This window comes from Pseudorasbora parva, chromosome 10 (assembly GCF_024679245.1).
Source record: "Pseudorasbora parva isolate DD20220531a chromosome 10, ASM2467924v1, whole genome shotgun sequence".
Classification (NCBI taxonomy): Eukaryota; Metazoa; Chordata; class Actinopteri; order Cypriniformes; family Gobionidae; genus Pseudorasbora; species Pseudorasbora parva.
In genome coordinates this window covers 43225508-43245945 of record NC_090181.1, presented here as the reverse complement: position 1 = coordinate 43245945, position 20438 = coordinate 43225508, and the positions used below count along the sequence as shown (strand labels likewise).

Here is a 20438-nt window from a genome sequence, read left to right as displayed (position 1 = left end):
CACTTCTTTGGTATGATTTGGTAAAGTCCTGACAGCAGTGAACGGTGGAGATCCACTTTTGCGACGCGACTGAAACGATGTTGTGAAGCTTCCCGTCATTTCTGCGTTCAAATCGGGTGAAATGCAGCGCTGCCTTCCCGGAATGCTGTGCTGAAGCGTTGAAGTCGCTCGACGTCACCCATAGGAATAAAGTGGAGTGCGGCACCTGGATCGACCGGATCTGCATCTGAGCAAGTGTTTCCGGGCGTGCATTTCCTCTCTCGCTCTAGTCACGCACGCGCGCACCCTACCGGGAGAAGAGCCCGTACGGCCCATACAAGGACCTTCTGTTCTATTAACATCAAGTAGACCCATACTCGAACCGGAAGGAGTATTTTTAACACAGAAATACTCCATTAAACGTCCAACATTAGTTTTTGAAACTTTGTCTATGTTTAGGATGGGAATCCAAGTCTTTAACAGTGTAAAAAGCTCAGTATGCATGAAACAGCATTTCACCCCCCCCCCCCCCCCCCTTTAAAAAGAGAGAGAATTATTTTGAATCGTTTGACTAATTAGAAATGATGAGATCTATCTACTAATCTGTCCGTCAGATGTAATGAATGTCTATAGTTTGTTCATTTGTATTCTCTTCCAGAGTAAGTCTGATAGGCTTTTGTGAATGTGAAAGATAATGTGTTCTCCACCCTCATCAGATCTCCTCGTACCCCTGCCGAGCTCCTGGCTCTGTTTCGTTACCCGCGGGACCCCTACACAGTGGAGCAGGCCAGAGCTGGAGAAATTTTTGAGCAGACCCTACTTCTCATCCAGAGGCATGTGAACCAGGGCCTCATGGTGGACACGAATGGAACAGGTATCTCGCACCACCATGCCGCTCTTTAAAATATAAATATTTTTTGGTGTTGTGATTAAAATGTACAACTAATATACGGCCAAAATAAATGTCTGCTTTACTAAATGGTCAGCAGACACTGTGGCGCTTCGTGCTGCAAAAGACACGACTCACTGTTTTTTCTGGTTATGACAACAGCACAGCTTTCATTGCCACACTATGGCAAAATGGCCCCACATGTTTGGACAAGCCCTGCCCCATTCTGAGCATTCACCCTCTGGACACATTCACTGACGCAAAACCATGAAGGGGTCAACACAACTCGATTCAGGCACAGTTACTTGAATCTATCCCTGACTACCCTTGGGTAAAAGAAGTGCACTCAAGCATACTTTAAAATGAGTACTTATTAAAGAAAGAATATACTTAAAGCTGCGCTATGTAACTTTTCTGTCCGCTAGAGGGCGCCTATTCAAAACAAAGGCGTAGTTTGATGACGCCTAATTTGAGCGCAGTATCTTGGGACATGTGGTCTTCACCTCACAGCCGGTGAGAAAAAATCAGGATAGGACTCGGGCAGAAATCATATTCGTGGATGAGATTATTAACGTTACTGTAGTGTGAAGCAGAACATGAGCGAGTGTTGAGGAGCTGAGCACGGCCGCTGGAGCGATTGTTGCGTAAACACACAGCTCGTGAGCAGCAAGATTTTTTTCATGACGCGGGCACCATTTTAGCTTTTCCGGTCATGAGCATGAGGTAACGCAGCTCTGTTTATCATATTAGATACATCTGAGCGTACTTAAAATGATATGACGTTACTCTGTGCGTTCGCTCAGCGGCTGCTGTGACTTGTTCACACAGCTAAGAGTAAAGCGTTTCTGCAGAATAAAACCAGAAACCGAGAGTAGCGCAGATATGACGCCATTGACAGGCGACTCCCTCAGACGCTATGCTCAGACGTTCCGGCTCCTTAGTTAAAATAGCAACTTTCTCACAATTTACAAATAGTTGGAAACATTTGGGGTATTGTAAGAACTCAACTGAACAAAATATATAACACCGGCCTAGTGGTTTTTGGATATTTTACTGCAAAAATACTACATAGTGCAGGTTTTAGTGTGAACTTAATGTAATGTTTTTAGACACTTAATTGCATTTTATTTACAATTAAATTACATTTCTTGTAAGTTCAATTATTTGCATTTATCGCAAATTTAAACTAAAGCAACATGCCACTATTTTTGCAAACAGAGTAATCCACTAGAGTTAAACAGTTGAGTTTTACCGTTTTTCTAATCCATTCAGCCGATCTCTGGGTCTGGCGGTAGCACTTTTAGCATAGCTTAGCATAGATCAGATTAGGTTGGTTATGTTGATGGAAGTTTACAGGCGCTGTGTAATATCATTGCGCCTCTGCACTCATGGTACGGCAGTAAAGTTCCCTGATTATTACGCAGGAATGAGAGTATAGTTCCTAGACATATTGATCTAGATAGAAAATCATAACTTTTCATTTTCTGTCGGTCAGTTCACAATGTAACTACAAAAGAATCAAGTTTTAAATAGGAAAAATATCGAAAGTCTTTGGTCATTTTTGAGCGAGATACTAACGGTCTAATCAGATTCAATGAATTATGCTAAGCTATGCTAAAAGTGCTACCGCAAGACCCAGAGATCGGCTGAATGGATTCAAAAACGGTAAAACTGTTCAACTCTAGGAGAGTTGGAAAATTAGACTTTTTTTTTTTTTAATAGTGCCGTGTTCCTTTCAAATGAAATGATTAAAAGTAAATCTTTTAATTTGACATTACATCAAAGTACACTTTTAAAAAAGTGCATAAGTGTGTTAAAAAACACTTCATGAGTGTATACTCTTTTTACAATTATGTGTCTTATTTCATTAATTATTTGCATTTTTTTAATATACTTTTAATTATTCCTTGAATTATATAACTAACTAATAATTATGATTTGAAGTACACTACAAGTGCACATTCAATACAATTTAGTGCACTTCTTTTTCAGAAGGGTAGTCTAACGCAGTCAGACTTCTAACTATCATCATAGCATCTGGTCCACTTTGCAGCTTAATCTTGCCAATAATCATCCACTTCGACAGAAATAGTTATATTTTTATGTAACGTTTAGGGGTAGGTTTATCTAAAATGTTTGGAAAATAAATAGCAGAAATGAATGTAAATGTAAATTTTAGTTATTCATCTGTTAAATAGATTAAATTGTATCAAAATAAATACAATTTTTTATTCAAATCTAATAAAACAAACAAATAAATAATACATTTAACAGTACATAACTATAGTGAATAGAAAAATATAATAACGTACAGCAATAAAAAACAATTTTTAGATTTATAATATTATTTTTTTCAGTGTATAGCTTGGGTATTTATAAAAGATAGATTCCTTTTGAATTTTAGGATGTTTATATATGGGTATCCATGGCTTCTAAAACATTGAAAACCCCTGTTTTAAACTACTTTCTTTATTGTGGATTATTTGTGTTACATACCATGTCAACTATCCAAGTGCCGGTTATTTCACAGACATATAAAGCATAATATACAGTTATGCTCAAGGATCTCTTAATTACTACTTAGTGCCATTAAAATAAAAACCTCACACTTTTTTTTGGAGGTTTGATTCCACTTACCCTGATTACATTGGTTCTAGTTTGATTGTTGCTTGGTTTGTCAGTTTTTATATAATAATTACAAATAATAATAACAATAATAATAATAATAATAATAATAATAATGAAATAATAATTGGTCTAATCAAAAGCAAGTTATCGTTTTATTGAACAACACTATTAAAATACATAAAGTAATATACATAATTATTATATTATAAAAACGAATCAACTTATGTACATTACGCATTATAACAGCACGTGCAGAGATGTAAATTATAACACTTCGCTATGAAACACAAGATGGGTCCGACATCAGACAAGAAGCGTTCCCAAATGCATGTTATTGGAAACCCAAAACCATTTACTGTGAATGGAGCCACTCTTACCCCTTTTCCACCAAAATGAGCCGGGTGCTAGTTCAGAGCCAGTGCTAGTGTCAGTTCTAAGTTGGTTCGACTGACGAGCCTTTAAGAACCGGTTTGGCTTTCCACAGGCTAGAGAGCCACCACAGAGCCAGGTCTTACATGACTGTATACGTCTCATTTTTCTCAGCAACGCTAGCGAGGCAGCGGGAAACAAACCCACCAGGCTTGTTTGAGATGCATTAGCGCTGCGCGGACCGATCCGCGTATGATATGAAAATACCGCGTGCATGATTCAAAAGCATAAGGAGTCGTTTGCTCTCACTGTAACGTTACTTTGATGTCATACGGCGATCGGCCTGCACAGCACACGCCGATGCATCTCGAACAAGCCTTCCATCAACAATGGCTCATGACTTTATGATCATACATCGGCATCAAAATGCCGCGAATCCAACGCATTCGTGGAGCTGACCGTGATTTGTATAGACGCCGATTACAAACGAACAGCTGTTAGCTGGCGGTCACAAGTTTGTGTTCGTTTTGTTGGTCACGGCCCAGCCCCTGACGCAAGCGGTTCTTACTTCTAGCCCAGCAATGATTTAGTGCTATTTAAGAACCACTTTTTCTGGTTTGGAGCTGGTGCTTTGGGTGTGGAAAGACAAAGAACCGATTTGAAACCAGGCTCTGGCTCTGAACTAGCCCCAGCACTTCCTTGGTGGAAAAAGGGTATCTGAGACACACACAACCTGCGATTACAAATCTGAGAGGTTTATGTTGGCACTTGGAAAATCCAGGTAACTAAAACTTAAAATAGTCCTAACAACTTTCATTACAACTTTATTTATGTCTATTTATAAAATAATAGGAGCCCAAAAAAATATTATTATTTTTATTTATTTTTTTAACCGTTGTCAACATTTTACAAGATGCCCACGAATTATTTTACAGCCTACCGCTACAATGACTTGGTGTCTCCGCGTTTCCTGGATATGATAGCTAACCTGTCTGGCTGCACGGCCCATCGACGCATCAACAATTGCTCGGACATCTGCTTCCACCAGAAGTATCGCACTCACGATGGCACTTGTAACAACCTGCAGCACCCCATGTGGGGCGCCTCGCTCACTGCCTTTGAGCGTTTGCTAAAGCCTGTCTATGACAATGGCTTCAATCTTCCACGTGGCACCACTGATAGAAGGCACAACAACTTCCCTCTGCCACTTCCACGTCTTGTCTCCACCACCATGATCGGCTCTGAGACCATCACCCCAGACGATCGCTACACACACATGCTTATGCAATGGGGCCAGTTCCTGGACCACGACCTGGACTCAACCGTCGTAGCCCTCAGCCAGTCGCGTTTCTCCGATGGACAGTTGTGCACCTCGGTGTGCACCAACGACCCGCCTTGCTTTCCAATCATGTTTCCACCCAACGACCCACGGCAGCGGCGCAATGGAGCACGGTGCATGTTTTTTGTGCGCTCCAGTCCCGTTTGCGGCAGCGGAATGACCTCTCTACTTATGAACTCGGTGTATCCGCGCGAGCAAATGAACCAGCTCACATCCTACATTGATGCTTCCAATGTTTATGGCAGCTCGCATCACGAGGCCGAAGAGATTCGTGACTTGGCCAGCCATAGGGGTATGTTGCGCCAGGGTATCGTGCAGCGCACTGGCAAGCCGCTGCTCCCCTTTGCAACTGGGCCACCAACAGAGTGCATGCGGGATGAAAACGAGAGTCCCATTCCTTGCTTTCTAGCTGGTGACCATCGTGCCAATGAGCAGCTTGGGTTGACAGCTATGCACACGGTTTGGTTCCGAGAGCATAACCGAATAGCCAGCGAGTTGCTTCGTCTCAACCCCCATTGGGATGGTGACACCATTTACCACGAGGCACGGAAGATAGTCGGAGCCCAGATGCAGCATATAACCTACAGCCATTGGCTGCCTAAAATACTGGGTGAGGCTGGCATAAGGTTAATGGGTGACTATAATGGCTATAATCCCAATATCAACGCTGGCATCCTCAACGCTTTTGCCACTGCTGCCTTCCGCTTCGGTCATACGCTCATTAATCCCATGTTATACCGGCTCGATGAAACCTTCCAGCCCATCCAGCAAGGACACATCTCACTTCACAAGGCTTTTTTCTCCCCCTTCCGTATTGTAAATGAAGGAGGCATTGATCCTTTGCTCCGTGGTTTGTTTGGAGTAGCAGGAAAAATGCGAGTGTCCACTCAACTGCTTAACACAGAACTTACCGAACGCCTTTTCTCAATGGCACATGCGGTGGCTCTTGACCTTGCGGCCATGAATATCCAAAGGGGCCGTGACCACGGTATACCCCCATATAATGACTACCGGGTGTTCTGCAACCTCACGTCCGCAAAGACTTTTGATGATCTGAGGAATGAGATTCAGAACCCCACTGTGCGAGAGAAGCTTCAAAGGTTAGCCACATCCATTGTTATTTAAAAGCCACATTTAGTCATTTCTGATGGTGATGGTAATGGTGTGTTCTGCTCCCAGGCTCTACGGTACACCTCTAAATATCGACCTGTTTCCTGCACTGATGGCTGAAGAGCTGGTGCCTGGCAGCAGACTGGGACCGACCCTCATGTGTTTACTAGCATCCCAATTCAAGCGCCTGAGAGATGGTGACCGGTAAGAGTTTTTTAATGCATTTCACACTTTTTCTAAGTAATGAAACAATCTTTAAAGAGATCCTTCCATCCAACCATTCATACAAATTAAAATTCTCTCATCATTTACTCACTCTCATGACGTCCCAAATAATAAAGAGGTGCTGGTCATATAATTAGAATATCATCAAAAAGTTGATTTATTTTACTAATTCCATTCAAAAAGTGAAACTTGTATATTATATTCATCCATTACACACAGACTGATATATTTCAAATGTTTATTTCTTTTAATTTTGATGATTATAACTGACAACTAAGGATAATCGCAAATTCAGTATCTCAGAAAATTACAATATTACTTAAAATCAATACAAAGAAAGGATTTTTTAGAAATCTTGGCCACCTGAAAAGTATGAATATGAAAAGTATGAGCTTGTACAGCACTTAGTTGGAGGCTCCTTTAGCCTGAATTACTGCAGCAATGCGGCGTGGCATGAGGTCGATCAGTCTGTGGCACTGCTCAGGTGTTATGAGAGCCCAGGTTGGAAACTGAATGCAATGATGTGGAAGTTTCAAATTTCAATATTTTATTACGAGTACAACATAAATGACATATAAAATGTTTAAACTGAGAAATTATATAATTTTAAGTGAAAAATATGTTTATTTTAAATTTCATGGCATCAACACATCTTAAAAAAGTTGGGACAAGGCCATGTTTACCACTGTGTGGCCCCTCTTCTTTTTATAACAGTCTGCAAACAGGGGACTGAGGAGACAAGTTGCTCAAGTTTAGGAATAGGAATGTTGTCCGATTCTTGCCTAATACAGGCTTCTAGTTGCTCAACTGTCTTAGGTCTTCTTTGCCGCATCTTCCTCTTTATGATGCGCCAAATGTTTTCTATGGGTGAAAGATCTGGACTGCAGGCTGGGCATTTCAGTACTCGATCCTTCTTCTACGCTGCCATCATGTTGTAATTGATGCAGTATGTGGTCTGGCATTGTCATGTTGGAAGATGCAAGGTCTTCCCTGAAAGAGACGGTATCTGGATGGGAGCATATGTTGTTCTAGAACTTGGATATACCTTTCAGCATTGATGGTGCCTTTCCAGATGTGTAAGCTGCCGATGGCACACGCACTCATGCAACCCCATACCATCAGAGATGCAGCTTCTGAACTGAGCACTGATAACAACTTGGGCTGTCCTTGTCCTCTTTAGTCCGGATGATATGGCGTTTCCAAAAAAGAACTTCAAATTTTGATTCGTCTGAGCACAGAACAGTTTTACCCTTTGCCACAGTCCATTTTAAATGAGCCTTGGTCCAGAGAAAACACCTGCGCTTCTGGATCATGTCTAGATATGGCTTCTTTTTTGACTTATAGAGTTTTAGCCGGCAACGGCAAATTGTGTTCACCGACAATGTTTTCTAAAGTATTCCTGAGCCCATGTTGTGATTTCCATTTCAGTAGCATTCCTGTATGTGATGCAGTGCTGTCTAAGGGCCTGAAGATCATGGGCATCCAGTATGGTTTTCCGGCCTTGACCCTTATGCACAGAGATTGTTACAGATTCTCAGAATCTTTGGATGATATTATGCAGTGTAAATGGACTGGTAAATGGACTGCATTTATATAGCGCTTTTATCCAAAGCGCTTTACATTTTTGCCTCACATTCACCCATTCATACACCGACGGCGATGTCAGCCATGTAAGGCGCCATCCAGCTCGTCGGGAGCAGCTGGGGTTAGGTGTCTTGCTCATGGACACTTCGACACTTGGTCAGGTGGAACCGAGGATTGAACCACCAACCTTCTGGTTTGGGGATTGAACCACCAACCTTCTGGTTTGTAGACAACCTACATGATACTGAGCCACTGCCGCCCACTGCAGTGTAGATGATGATAACTTCAAGCTCTGCAGTTTTTCTCTGAGAAACTCCTTTCTGATAGAAACTTCCCTCTGAGAGGCTCATTTTATACCCAATCATGTTGCCAAATGACCTAATAAGTTGCAAATTGGTCCTCTAGCTATTCCATTATGCACATTTAACTTTTCCGGCCTCTTATTGCTACCTGTCCCAACATTTTTGGAATGTGTAGCTCTCATAAAATCCCATGTAGCTCAAAATGAACCAATATTACAATATTTTAAAATATCTCACTTTCAACATTTGATATGTTATCTATATTCTATATTCTAAGTTTATGAGATTTGTAAATTATTGCATTTCTTTTTTTGTATTCACAATTTGCACAGTGTCCCAACTTTTTTGGAATCGGGTTTGATATTTGTTCATATGAAGTACCAGATTTACTGATCCTATTTTTTTCCCCACAACATAATTCCTTTGTTTTCTCAATATTCAACTGTAGATGACTATTATCAAACCATTGTACAAGACTCTCAATGAATATGTAGGAACGAGAACGATATGTGCGATCGCGAATCAAAGCGAAAGCAAACACGAGCTCCCTAATGCATAAAAATTAAATTGCTCAATCGGCGTTTCACCCTCGGAAAGACGTCAAATGATAGGATGTGTGTGAGGAAACCTGTGTCATGAGGTTTGTGAAGTCACAAACCTTTGTGTTTCTCTATATGGACTCACTTCTAAAAACCTCCATTTGTGTTTCACAGAAGAAGGAAAGTCAATTTAATTCACTTTCTCAAACGATTCATTCATATAATTGTAGGTTTTGGTATGAGAACCCTGGCTCTTTTAGTCCAGCGCAGTTGACCCAGTTGAAGCAGGCGTCTCTCGCCCGGGTGCTGTGTGATAATAGCGACAACATCACCCGCATCCAGTCAGATGTCTTTAGCGTGGCCGACTTCCCTCATGGTTATGGAAGCTGTGACGATTTGCCAAAGATTGACCTGCGTATGTGGCAGGACTGCTGTGAAGGTACGAGACTTGGACTGTATTTTTTCCTGGTTTTTTTTAACCCCATCATCTAATCAGTTTGCCATGACATGATATTTGAGAAATAGCATCAGTTCATTTATTGGCCTCATGTCAGTGTCAGGGTTATGTTTAATTCCATTGTGTTTTCATTCATGTGTCTGTTTCTTGTATATCTTTTTAGCTTAGCCTTCATCATTTCCTAGGTTATGTCCTTAGCTACTGACCATTGTCTTGTTTAGTTCCCTTGTTAACTCATGTGTCCTGGTTCTGCATGTCATGCATTTGCTTACCACCACTATAATGGTGACAGTGTGTACACACATAAATAAATAAATAGGAAAACTGTATCTTTCATCAAATAACTGTAGACTTGGTAAGAATAAGAGTCTTCTTTAAAAAACATAAAAAAACTTAATTGTTCCAAACTTTAGTGTGTATTTATTTATTTTAATCTATGACAGGAAAAAAATGTATGAATTTGGACACTGAATTACTATAAATTGCTTAGTTGATTTCTCTTTAATAGACCATCTTGAAGAATTGTACGAACATCAAAGGCTAGTAATGCTGTCATGCTTTGGATTCTGCAGGGGGTGACTGAGATTTCGCCGAGTAGGAAATGCATGTTTCTGGATACGCATCTTCTGTTTACTTTTGTATGCGTTATCAGATAGACATGTTCAGCAGTGAATTCAAGTTTTACGGGAACTTCAGAGAAGCCCTTGATTCTTATCTTATCTCGCAGACATATCCTCTGCCCTGACACGCTGCTAACTACAGTCTCCATCAATGCAGCCGTTTATCTTACATTAGTCCTGTGTAATTGTACAATAAGTTTCTGTTTTGACAAGCCCCACATTTTTTTGTTTTGTATTCTTCTAAACATGTATTGTTGTTGTTGTTGTTTTACTGTGCATGTGATTGAATGGTAAGCAGTAAACTGATTCTTAGATTTAGTAAAATGATGAGTTTAGGGTTGTCAGGTCTAGCGTATTTTTAGCTCAAAGTCTTCCGGTATATTATCCTCCCATAGCAAACTGTGGTAGTAACAAACAAACTTTATCATGAAGGGGGATCATCCAATATCCCTTTGTCCTGTTGTGTGACACTTCATCAAGATTCTTTCACAATTTTCATACACTGCGGCAGAAGTCATGGTGGCAAATGCGGACATAATCATACATTCACACATGCCCGATCTCTCTCAAATTTATTTAAACAAATGGTGCACTATCCAATGTCCGGCAAATAGAATAATTAACAGCTTTTATTATCCATCTTCAAATTGTTTCGGTAACACTTTACAATAAGGTTTCATTAGTTCATGTAACTAACATGAGCGGTACATTTGTTACTGTATTTGTTCGTCATTGTTAACGTTAGTACAGCTGAAAATCCAGCTGTTCATGTTTGTTCACAGTGCATTACCTAATGTTAAACGAGAGTTTAATAAAGTATTTGTATTGTAAATGTTAGGATTTAACATTAACAAAGATAAATGAATGCTTTATAAGTGCAGTTCATTATTAGTTCATGTTAACTAATGAACCTTACTGTGTTATAGTGCTACCATTATTTCTTGTGACACAATGACATAGCATTTATTAAAGCAACATGAATGTAGAACTGTCTATTGACTAGTGTGTAGTGTCCCATTTAACAATGGATCCTCTTCTGTCTTTGCCATGTGGTCTGTGTTTGCAGCACTTCCTGTCTTTTCGGCTTGTATAGTTTGATATTTTAATCCCTGTAGTGTTTGTACTGCTGTATATCCTGCATCAAATAAAATCAAATAAAAGGCTGAATATCTTGCTCCTGCAGACTGTCGCACTAAAGGTCAGTTCAATGCCTTGTCGTACCACTTCAGAGGTCGCAGGTCAGCGGAGCACAGCTATCCAGAGGAGAAGAAACCTGCCAGCAACCTCACTGACAACAGCAGGTAAAACTCACATTCTCCATTTACAGTCAGCCTGGCATTTGTAAAATCTAATGAAGTTAAAGGGTTAGTTCACCTAAACATTAAAATGCTGTCATTCATTTCTCCCACTCATGTCGTTCCAAACCCGAGAGACCTTCGTTCATCTTCAGAACATAAATTAAGATATTTTTGAGGAAATCCGAGAGCTCTCTGACCCTTCATAGACAGCAGTTTAATGAACACTTTCAACATCCAGAAAGGCAGTAAAGACAGATAAAATAATCCATGTGACTCCAGTGGTTCAACCTTAATGTAATGAAGTGACAAGAATACTTTTTATGTGCAAAAACAAGCAAAAATACCGACTTAATTCAACAATTTCGTTCTAGCCTGTATCAGTATCCTACGTCTTAGTTAAAGTGTTCATTAAACAGCTGTCTATGGAGAGAGAGAGCTCTCCGATTTTCATTTGTGTTCTGAAGATGAAAAAAGGTCTTTCATGTTTGGAGCGACATGAGGGAGAGTAATTAATGACAGAATTTACATTTGGGTGAACTAACGGTACTAGTAACTACTAATAGTAGTAGTAATAATGGTAACACTTTACAATAAGGTTCATTTTTGTCATTACTTAACATGAACTTATAATACACAATACTGCTAAAGGATTTATTAATATTTATGTTAATTTCAGCATTTTCTAAAACATATTAATATTATTAATTGGGCCCAGGTTAACATGATTTTTTTTTTTTAAGTTGTATTTTTATCAACTAACAAAGATGAATAAGTACTGTAGCAAATGTACTGCACATTGTTGATATTAGTTAATGCATTAACTAACATTAAGACCGTGTGTCCGCCAAAGCGTTTTTTCCAGAGGTTAGCGTATTTTTTTCCAGTTGTTTGAGGGCGCTTAGCATCTATTTCACTCTTAGAACTGAACGTTCTGCGGGGATCCAGTCATTTTAATTTGATGAATCTTCAGCCTTGGATAAAACCATAGACTGTAAAAAAAATATAGACATAGTGTCTGTTACGGCACCTGTAGGTTTTTGAAGAGCAGTTCTGAAGCGTAAAGTTGGCCGTCGCCATCTTGGCAGCGCATCATCGCGGATAACAGACAATGGGCAAAGAGGCGGGACTTAGGTGATGTGATGACTAACAGACAGCAGACAAACAGCTATCCACCTGTCACTCAAAGTGGCCACGTCCTTAATTATGCAGAACTTTAAGGATTAATATAATGTAAACGAATGAATGTACGAACGAGTGAATGTAAATTCAACCCCTCACAGTTGTCATGAAGGGCAAAATGAGCTGTATAGACCAAAATCACAATTTCTACCAGACTGTAAACATGTTTTTTTTCTGCTGTAAAGTTGGGCATTTTAACATGGGGCTCAATGAGATTCTGCTCCTTCTGGAACCGGTCTCTAGCGGCCAGTTGATGAACTGCAGTTTAAGTCACTCCTGTATTGGCTTCAAGAGAAACTGGGGGAGGTTGCCGCTTGGGTAAAATGCAGCTCGTGTCACTCACTTTTTACCCAGCCGTCCAATCAGAGTGGAGGAGGGGCGGGACAAATACCACAGTGCCACATTCTGCTTGCAACAGATGAAAACAAGCACAACAGCGGAATAAAATAATTGAAAACAAGTACTAGAGCAAATACATTTACATAGTATCAACATTTTTATATTCAGCAACAAACTATCTGGAAAATCAGATACTAGTAACATTTCTGCGGATATTATCACAGCACATATGTGATGTCTTAAGTGGCACGGGTATGTTTGTGGCAATAGCTAACAATACATTGACATAATACATTTTTTCTTTTATGCCAAAAATCATTAGGATATTAAATAAAGATCATGTTCCATGAAGATATTTTGTAAATTTCCTACTGTAAATATATCAAAAATTATTAGTAGTAGTTATATGCATTGCTAAGGACTTCATTTGGACTACTTTCGATTTTCTCAGTATTTAGATTTTTTTTGCATCCTCAGATTCCAGATTTTCAAAAAGTTGTATCTCGGCCAAATATTCTCCAATGGAAAGCTTATTTATTCAACATTCAGATGATGTGTACATCTCAATTTCAAAAAATTGACCCTTATGACTGGTTTTGTGGTCCACGGTCATATATAGCGTCTTGAGGAAGGCAGGTTTCAGCTGGCTAAAAACGCGTTGGTGGACACACGGCCTAGTAATGTGACCCTAACGTGTATGTTTTAGATTACAACATTTTGGATTATTGATTTATTTGACTTTTATGAGTTTTGTTTTCCAGCTCTTTGGAAGATGCTCAAACTGCAGTAAACGTAACTGCATCACCAAAGTCAAGCACTGAACCCTCCATTAAGGATTTCCAAGACTTTGTTGCTGACATGCAGAAAACTATCACAAGTTTACGAAAACAGGTCAGGACACATGATCACCTGGTTTATTGCAATGCCAAGCTGCACTACATACTTTATATAATTTATTTAAACCTTCTGAAAAGGTGAGCTGAATATACAGGGACGAATAAGATCTGCTCGGACACATGCGTTTGGCGGTGATGGTGAGACGCTGAAAATGTTCGTTTTACTGTCCAGTACAACAGGCCAAGAATCAAACTTTCCAGACGCTCTGATTTGATTAAAAACACATGGCAATCTATAGTGATATTACAAATAATATCTGCCTTGTTTCTTATGTCTACTTCACGCTGTATGTTTAAAAATGAAATATCAAATAAAGCGTTCCTCAGTGAACAAGTAGAATTTGACTATTAAATAATGAACTATTAAACTTGACTGTATTTTTGCCAAGTAGGGCAGGTTCCTGGATCGACTTCTTTTGTTGTTGTCAAATAAACAAAGTCCAAACACAATCCTCAACCCAGCCTTAAAATCTTAATAGAAAGGACCAACTTTAGATCCCGAATGCATAAGCATGTAAGCATATAAGCATGTGCTGCTTGCAGATAACAGATAACAGATTATCCTGTACATTATATCCGCTATTTGCAAAGGCTTATTCACAATTAATAACTCATTATATCACATCACATTCATCTTCAATTACTGCAAACAAACAGCTCCTGTTGACTGCCATTCTTTTTTGATATACAGAATAAAGATATGTTTGGTTTAACCTTTTGATTCAGTAATAAAATTACAGCTTGTTCTTATGAATTACACAGTAATAGCTACGAGTTTCTTTGTTTTTGAATGTGTTTCTCTCACAGAAATAACAGAGACATTGAGGAAAGCATCACATGTAAGCTCTCTGAAGGGACATTTTGGCCCAGCACTAAACGCTACATTCAGAGATCAGATAACCACATATTTTTAGAGCCCACTTAAAACAGAGCTGTGAGGGAAGAAACATCTCAAAAGAATAGATATCAAACTAACACACAGAGCGACCCTACAGTTCACTCAAGTATAGATTCAGCAATGTTATTTTAATGTGAATTCTTATAGCTCACACTATTTTGTTTAGTTTTTCTCCTGTCACGCTTTATAAAGCAATGGTTTGTGCCAAAAGTGAATATTCACATTATATACTTCACAAAATACCTTCATATAGTCTCAACTTGTCAATTTGGATAAAATCATCTGTTAAACTCCTTGAATGTAGATATAAAAAATGTATTTTACATTTTGATTGTAATTTTCCATACAACTACAATGAATAGAGTAGGCCAGCTCTCAATTTAAAGATTACAGTGAAGCTTTTAAGCTTCATCAGAATTGTACATCCACCTCACACATAAAGTCTTCTAAGCCATATTAATGTTGGTGTGAAGAAAAGTCCAAAATATTTACTTGAGTTATTAAGTATTTACTAGTAAGGCACTGTATACAATTATATGATCAATAACTCATGGAAACAAGCTTTTCATCAAAATTATTTTTCAAAAATAAGATTCAACTTGACAAGAATGAATTTTACATCATTTACCACAGCAACTGAACTCCGTTTTAAGTTGAATTAGGAAAATAGAGGGATGTAACGAGACTTTATCAAACCATTCAGAAACTGTGAGCAGAATATGTGATGCTGAAATGTATATTATGGTAAAATTAAAGTGTTTTTGACCTTGAATACATTCTCCCTGTTGAAACTGACAGATAAAAAGACTTGAAGGTCGTCTGAGCAAAACAGACTGCGCAGATGAGGACGGGAGAGAGCGGGTAGATGGAGAGAGTTGGAAGAAGAACCCCTGTACCATATGTCAGTGTAAAGTAAGTTCATCAGTGCACTGAAACTGTCTGGACTTCGGCACAAGTTTTCCCGAATACTGTAAATCTTAAGGTGTGGTCAGAGTAGACTGTGCTGCATGTACTTCCATACATGGGCATGTAAATTGAAAACAAATGCACAGAAATTGTGTACCAATGTTCAGGTAATATTAACTATAGCATGTGAATTTGCCAAGCTAAAACATTTAAAGGAAGTGTATGTAAGATTGCGGCCAAAACTGGTACTGCAATCACTTTCAAATGAAGGTAGAGCGGTGTATCCCCCTCTCCCTCCCCTTGACTCAAGGTTGCCAGATTGGCTGCAGGATCAGCAGGAACGTTTGTAGATCTGCAGCTGTGGTAACTAGAGCAGATCTGGCAACCCAGATGCCCAAACACTACTGGCTTTGTGATTGGTAGATAGGTGGTGGGCGGAGCTTCAGGCCAAAACACAACATGTCAACATCAACATCAGTTGAGGGCTGCAACAACAACTTTTAAATGACAATATCCTGGCCGGACTACTGTTGTCAGTGATATAAGTATTTAAAAATTATCATAATTTCTTAATGTCTAGTGACATATCAGGGCCATTTTATGATTAATTGAAATACATTTCTTACATACAGCTCCTTTAACTATAGTAGGGGTGGAAGAAAAATTATTTCTCTGATGCATCGCGATTCCTCTTTATTGAAAACATCACAGGATATGCGCTGTGGTATATGTAGTGGCACTAGGGGTCGACACTTGGAAGCCCAAAAGCATCTCTGAAACTTTCAGAAAAGGCCAATAAGAATTGGCGAGTGGAATTTGTATTCACTACTCGCCCTGACATACGGGTATAAAAGTAGATGGTGTGCTTCCACTCATTCAGGTTTGAGCTGAGGAGCCAGGAAAGTGTCCTGGCCATTCCGGCAGGTAGTTCAGTGTTGTGGCAGTAGGTCCTACCTGAAGAGGGAGACACTGTGCCAGGGCAAAGCTCTTCCCAAAGCAAGACACAGGGTTTACTGGTAGGAAAACCGGACAGTGGAAATACATCATATGTGATTACCATCAGTGAATTGGCACATATGGACCAATTAGCGCAAATACACAGCCTTGCCTGAAAAGGGCCATTAATTAACCACAATTAATGGGCCTGGTAATTCCTATGCCAAACTCGGCAACCGATGAGCGCTAAAGGCTAGAAAGATGTCCAGGGTTTGCCAGATACAGGGAACTAACAAGCATCAAAAAGGGCAAATTGTCACCTATGGGAGAATAAAGGTGCTGAGTTATACACCTGACCAGTTTACTTGTTCATACCTGATAACACATGGGACGAGATTGTAGAATCTCACAAAGGTATTGGTTGCAACCCAGCAACACTCCTAGTGGAGTGTGCTTGCGGTCCCAGGGGGTACGGCATGCCTTGGGGATGGTATGCCAGTGAAATGGCATCCACAATCCTTTTGGGCAATCCTCTGTTTGAAAACAGCCTTCCCCTTCTGCTGTCCCCCATAACAGACAATAAACTGCTCAGAGCATCTGAAGCTGTCCGTGAAGCCTAAGTAAACACACATGGCTCCTACCAAACACAGCAACGATAAGGCACAAGAGAGTGCTTGCAAGTTCACCACCTGATCCCTGAAAGGGGTAGTGGAAACTTTGGGCACGTAGCCCAACTGGGGTCTCATGATCATGTGAGAGTATGCCAGACCAAACTCCAGGCATGTTTAGCTGGGGAGAACACCTGCGAGTCCCCAATCTTCTTGATGGAAGTGAGTGCAGTCAGGAGGGCCGTCTTCAAAGAGACTATAGGGCAGGGCTATTCAAATCTTACCCTGGAGGGCCATGGCAGTGCAGAGTTTAGCTCCAACCTTAATCAAGCACACCTGAAAATGCTAATCAATGTCTCCAGGATAATTAGAAAATCACAGGTGAGTGTATTTGATCAGGGTTGGAGCTAAACTCTGCAGTGCATTGGCCCTCCAGGGTAAGATTTGAATAGCCCTGCTATAGGGGCTCAAAAGTAGACCAATTAAAACTCTACAGAGAGGTCCCAAGAGGGAACAAGGCATGGCCTTGGAGGATTTCAACTTGTGGTGCCTCTGAGGAACCTGATAACCAGGTAGTGCTTCCCTTAAGGACTGTGCATCTCTGTGAGTCTTCACCTTGGGAAGAACATAAGTTTAATATCAGATCCCACTTCAAAGTATACAGCCACCTCATGGAGTGAGCTTTGTCTTGAATGATAGTGTCTATCGCTGCTGCAAAATGGTACCCTGCCTCTGAGAAAGAATAATTCATACTTTCCTCAGATGAATTCACCAGGTAGAGGCTGTTGCAAGGAGTTTGAGCTCTGACAAGAAAGTCCCGGTGGGCCAGTTCAGTGCAACCAGCAAGACCTGTCCTTTTTCTTCGCTGACTTAACATCAGGCTCACTGGGTGAAACCAAATTTGCTAGGCCCCGGCTGGGCTGCGTGATTGATTGATCAAATTTGCTGGCCCACAGTGACTTCAGCTGCTGCTAACTCCAAAGGTGGAGATGACAGGAAGTTTCCAATGTGAATGCCCTCGGGACCAACTTATGCTTGCCCTGGATTAATGGCCAGAACCTCTTCAGGAAAGTGTCTGAAAGTATCAGAAGTGTTTGAGGCTCCCAAGTGCGAAGTGACTGACAGATCAAGAACATATTCTTTGCTTGATAATGTGCAGTTTTACCCACCGGTATTTCCATGGTCTCCCTTCCGACTGCTCTACAGAGGCGTCATTTATGCCATTTGGAGGGCTGTATTTGATTGCATGAAACTTACTGACAGATATCTGCTTTCAAATGCTCATGTGTGTTCGTTCTGAAGGACACTCGCAGAACACGGCTGTGCCTGGCTCTAAGTGGTTAAACAAACTTGCATATTCAAATGATTTTATGGTGGAAAATGAATGTAAACACAGTTAGTTAAGTCTTAAGGACAGGACGGGACAAAACATTTGCTATGTTAAAATATATCGGTGCATTAGTGTGAATGCGGCATATTGATCTGCCGCTGTCTATGATGTTCAACATATTCAAAGTTGGTAAACTCGTTAATTAATAATAAAAGAAGTAGATCAATAACTGTTTTACAAAAAATAAAAAATTTAGGCTTAATTGTTCCCATCTTTCTCTGTCAGGGGGCCCAGGTGACGTGTTTCGTGGAAAAGTGTCCACCGGCAGCATGTCTGAATCCCATGACGCCCAAAGGCTCGTGCTGCCCTGTGTGCCTCAACCAGCCATCACAACCACAGGAAACAGAGCAGCACGTATAACCTCAGGACACCCATGTGACCTTGAGCTCATGCCTCCATTTGGTCTAGTTGTGTTTCAGGGTTTTTTTGTTGTTTGTCATGTATTGGGTTTTATTGTTTGCATATCCTCAGACACCCACTACAAAGAACCAATACACTGCCTTAAAAAGTATTTGAACAGATGAATGTGGGACCCTGTTTTCCTCCTCAGGCCTGTTAACCAGGAGTCGACTGCCCAAGATATTCATTTATGAGGCCAGAGATGGACGACTGCGGTCCTGGAGGAACGTTGATCTGCAGAGTTCAGCTTCATCCCTAATCAAACATGCCTGAGAAAAGCCAAAGTCTTCAGGATTACTTGAAATTTGCAGGCAGGTGAATTCAGAAAATATTTGGGCCATAATGTAAGATTTATGTATTTGAATTGCATATACAAATTCTATCCATTTGGATTATAAAGTTGTAACAAAATATTAAAACCTACTGTAATGCATATTTCTCAGTCATACATGACACGGGTAAGATTTCTGCTTATTGAATATGTTGTTCCACAGTTTTCACAATGAACAGATTTATGTGGATTTGAAGCAATTTGAACGAATGCATTTTATGAATGTTTTTTTGATGATTTTCCGAATGCAGAATGTATGCCTGACAAATATGCATCACATTAAATTTTATGTTTATGTTTTATATTTTATGAGTTTATGTGAAAATTTTGTGATCTAAATGAATGGAAATTCTATGTACAGTCCTAAATTTAGGTCAGATATTTTTTTGAATGTGTGTTTATTTGGGGATGGAGCTGAACTCGGCAGGACGACGTCTTACAGGACCCGAGTTTCTCATTTCTGGTTGTTTAATGGAAGAAGCATTCTCAGGCTGGAGATGCTGCAGAACTGGTGCTATCATTTAAGTGATTAACCCGAGTCTTACGAGTGTTGTTTTATGCATTTAATTGTTTTGCAATATGCAATGCATCATACAGTATATAGACTCATTATGTGCCTTTTAAAAACCACATTTGAGCGAAAGCCTGTCCTTTTGTAGTTATGCTTAAGAAATTTTAAACGTTACTTGTGCATATTATGATATTCTGGACATATGTAGTACAGTAGCTCCCACTTTGTATCTTCCTCTCATATGGAGAAAAATGTGAATATCTTGAAAACAATCTTTGCAATGGGGAAATGACTCTACTGATCACCAAATGTTTGTTTCCCTTGGCATCTGCGGGTTTTCTGAGACCTGGACTTTGGGCGTTCTTTGCTTTATCTTGACAGAAAGCTGTTATTGATGTTTTTGGTTTGGGAGCGACTGAGGTGAAACGTTTGGGAGCGGCTCTCTTCTAAAGTGTTACTGTATGTCTCTATAACACTCTGTTCTACCAGCACAGTATTTATATCCTTATGTCAATGAAGTTCCAGATGTTTCCTTTCTTTTCCAACAGTGTTCAGAGATGAAAACCTTCGCTATAGATCACTTGTAACATAAATATAATTTTTATCCAGCAAAATAGGAATGTTTGGAGATTAGAATTGCATTTATGATTCTGATTCTGTTAAAGGTGGGGTAAGCGATATCTGGTGACCGATGTTGATATTTCAA

General features: G+C 39.9%; 1 protein-coding gene across 1 annotated transcript in view; it reads left to right on the top strand.

Annotated features, from left to right (window-relative positions):
- The window catches only part of LOC137091608 (peroxidasin), a 102416-nt gene extending 82914 nt beyond the window's left edge, over positions 1-19502 (top strand). Inside the window, exons 16-23 of the mRNA XM_067456209.1 lie at positions 696-853; positions 4801-6304; positions 6384-6518; positions 9195-9403; positions 11225-11342; positions 13619-13748; positions 15450-15563; positions 18717-19502. Coding sequence (XP_067312310.1) covers positions 696-853; positions 4801-6304; positions 6384-6518; positions 9195-9403; positions 11225-11342; positions 13619-13748; positions 15450-15563; positions 18717-18851 — 2503 coding nt within the window. The 3' untranslated portion in view covers positions 18852-19502. The remainder of the gene's footprint in view (positions 1-695; positions 854-4800; positions 6305-6383; positions 6519-9194; positions 9404-11224; positions 11343-13618; positions 13749-15449; positions 15564-18716) is intronic.
- Positions 19503-20438: the final 936 nt, after the last annotated feature.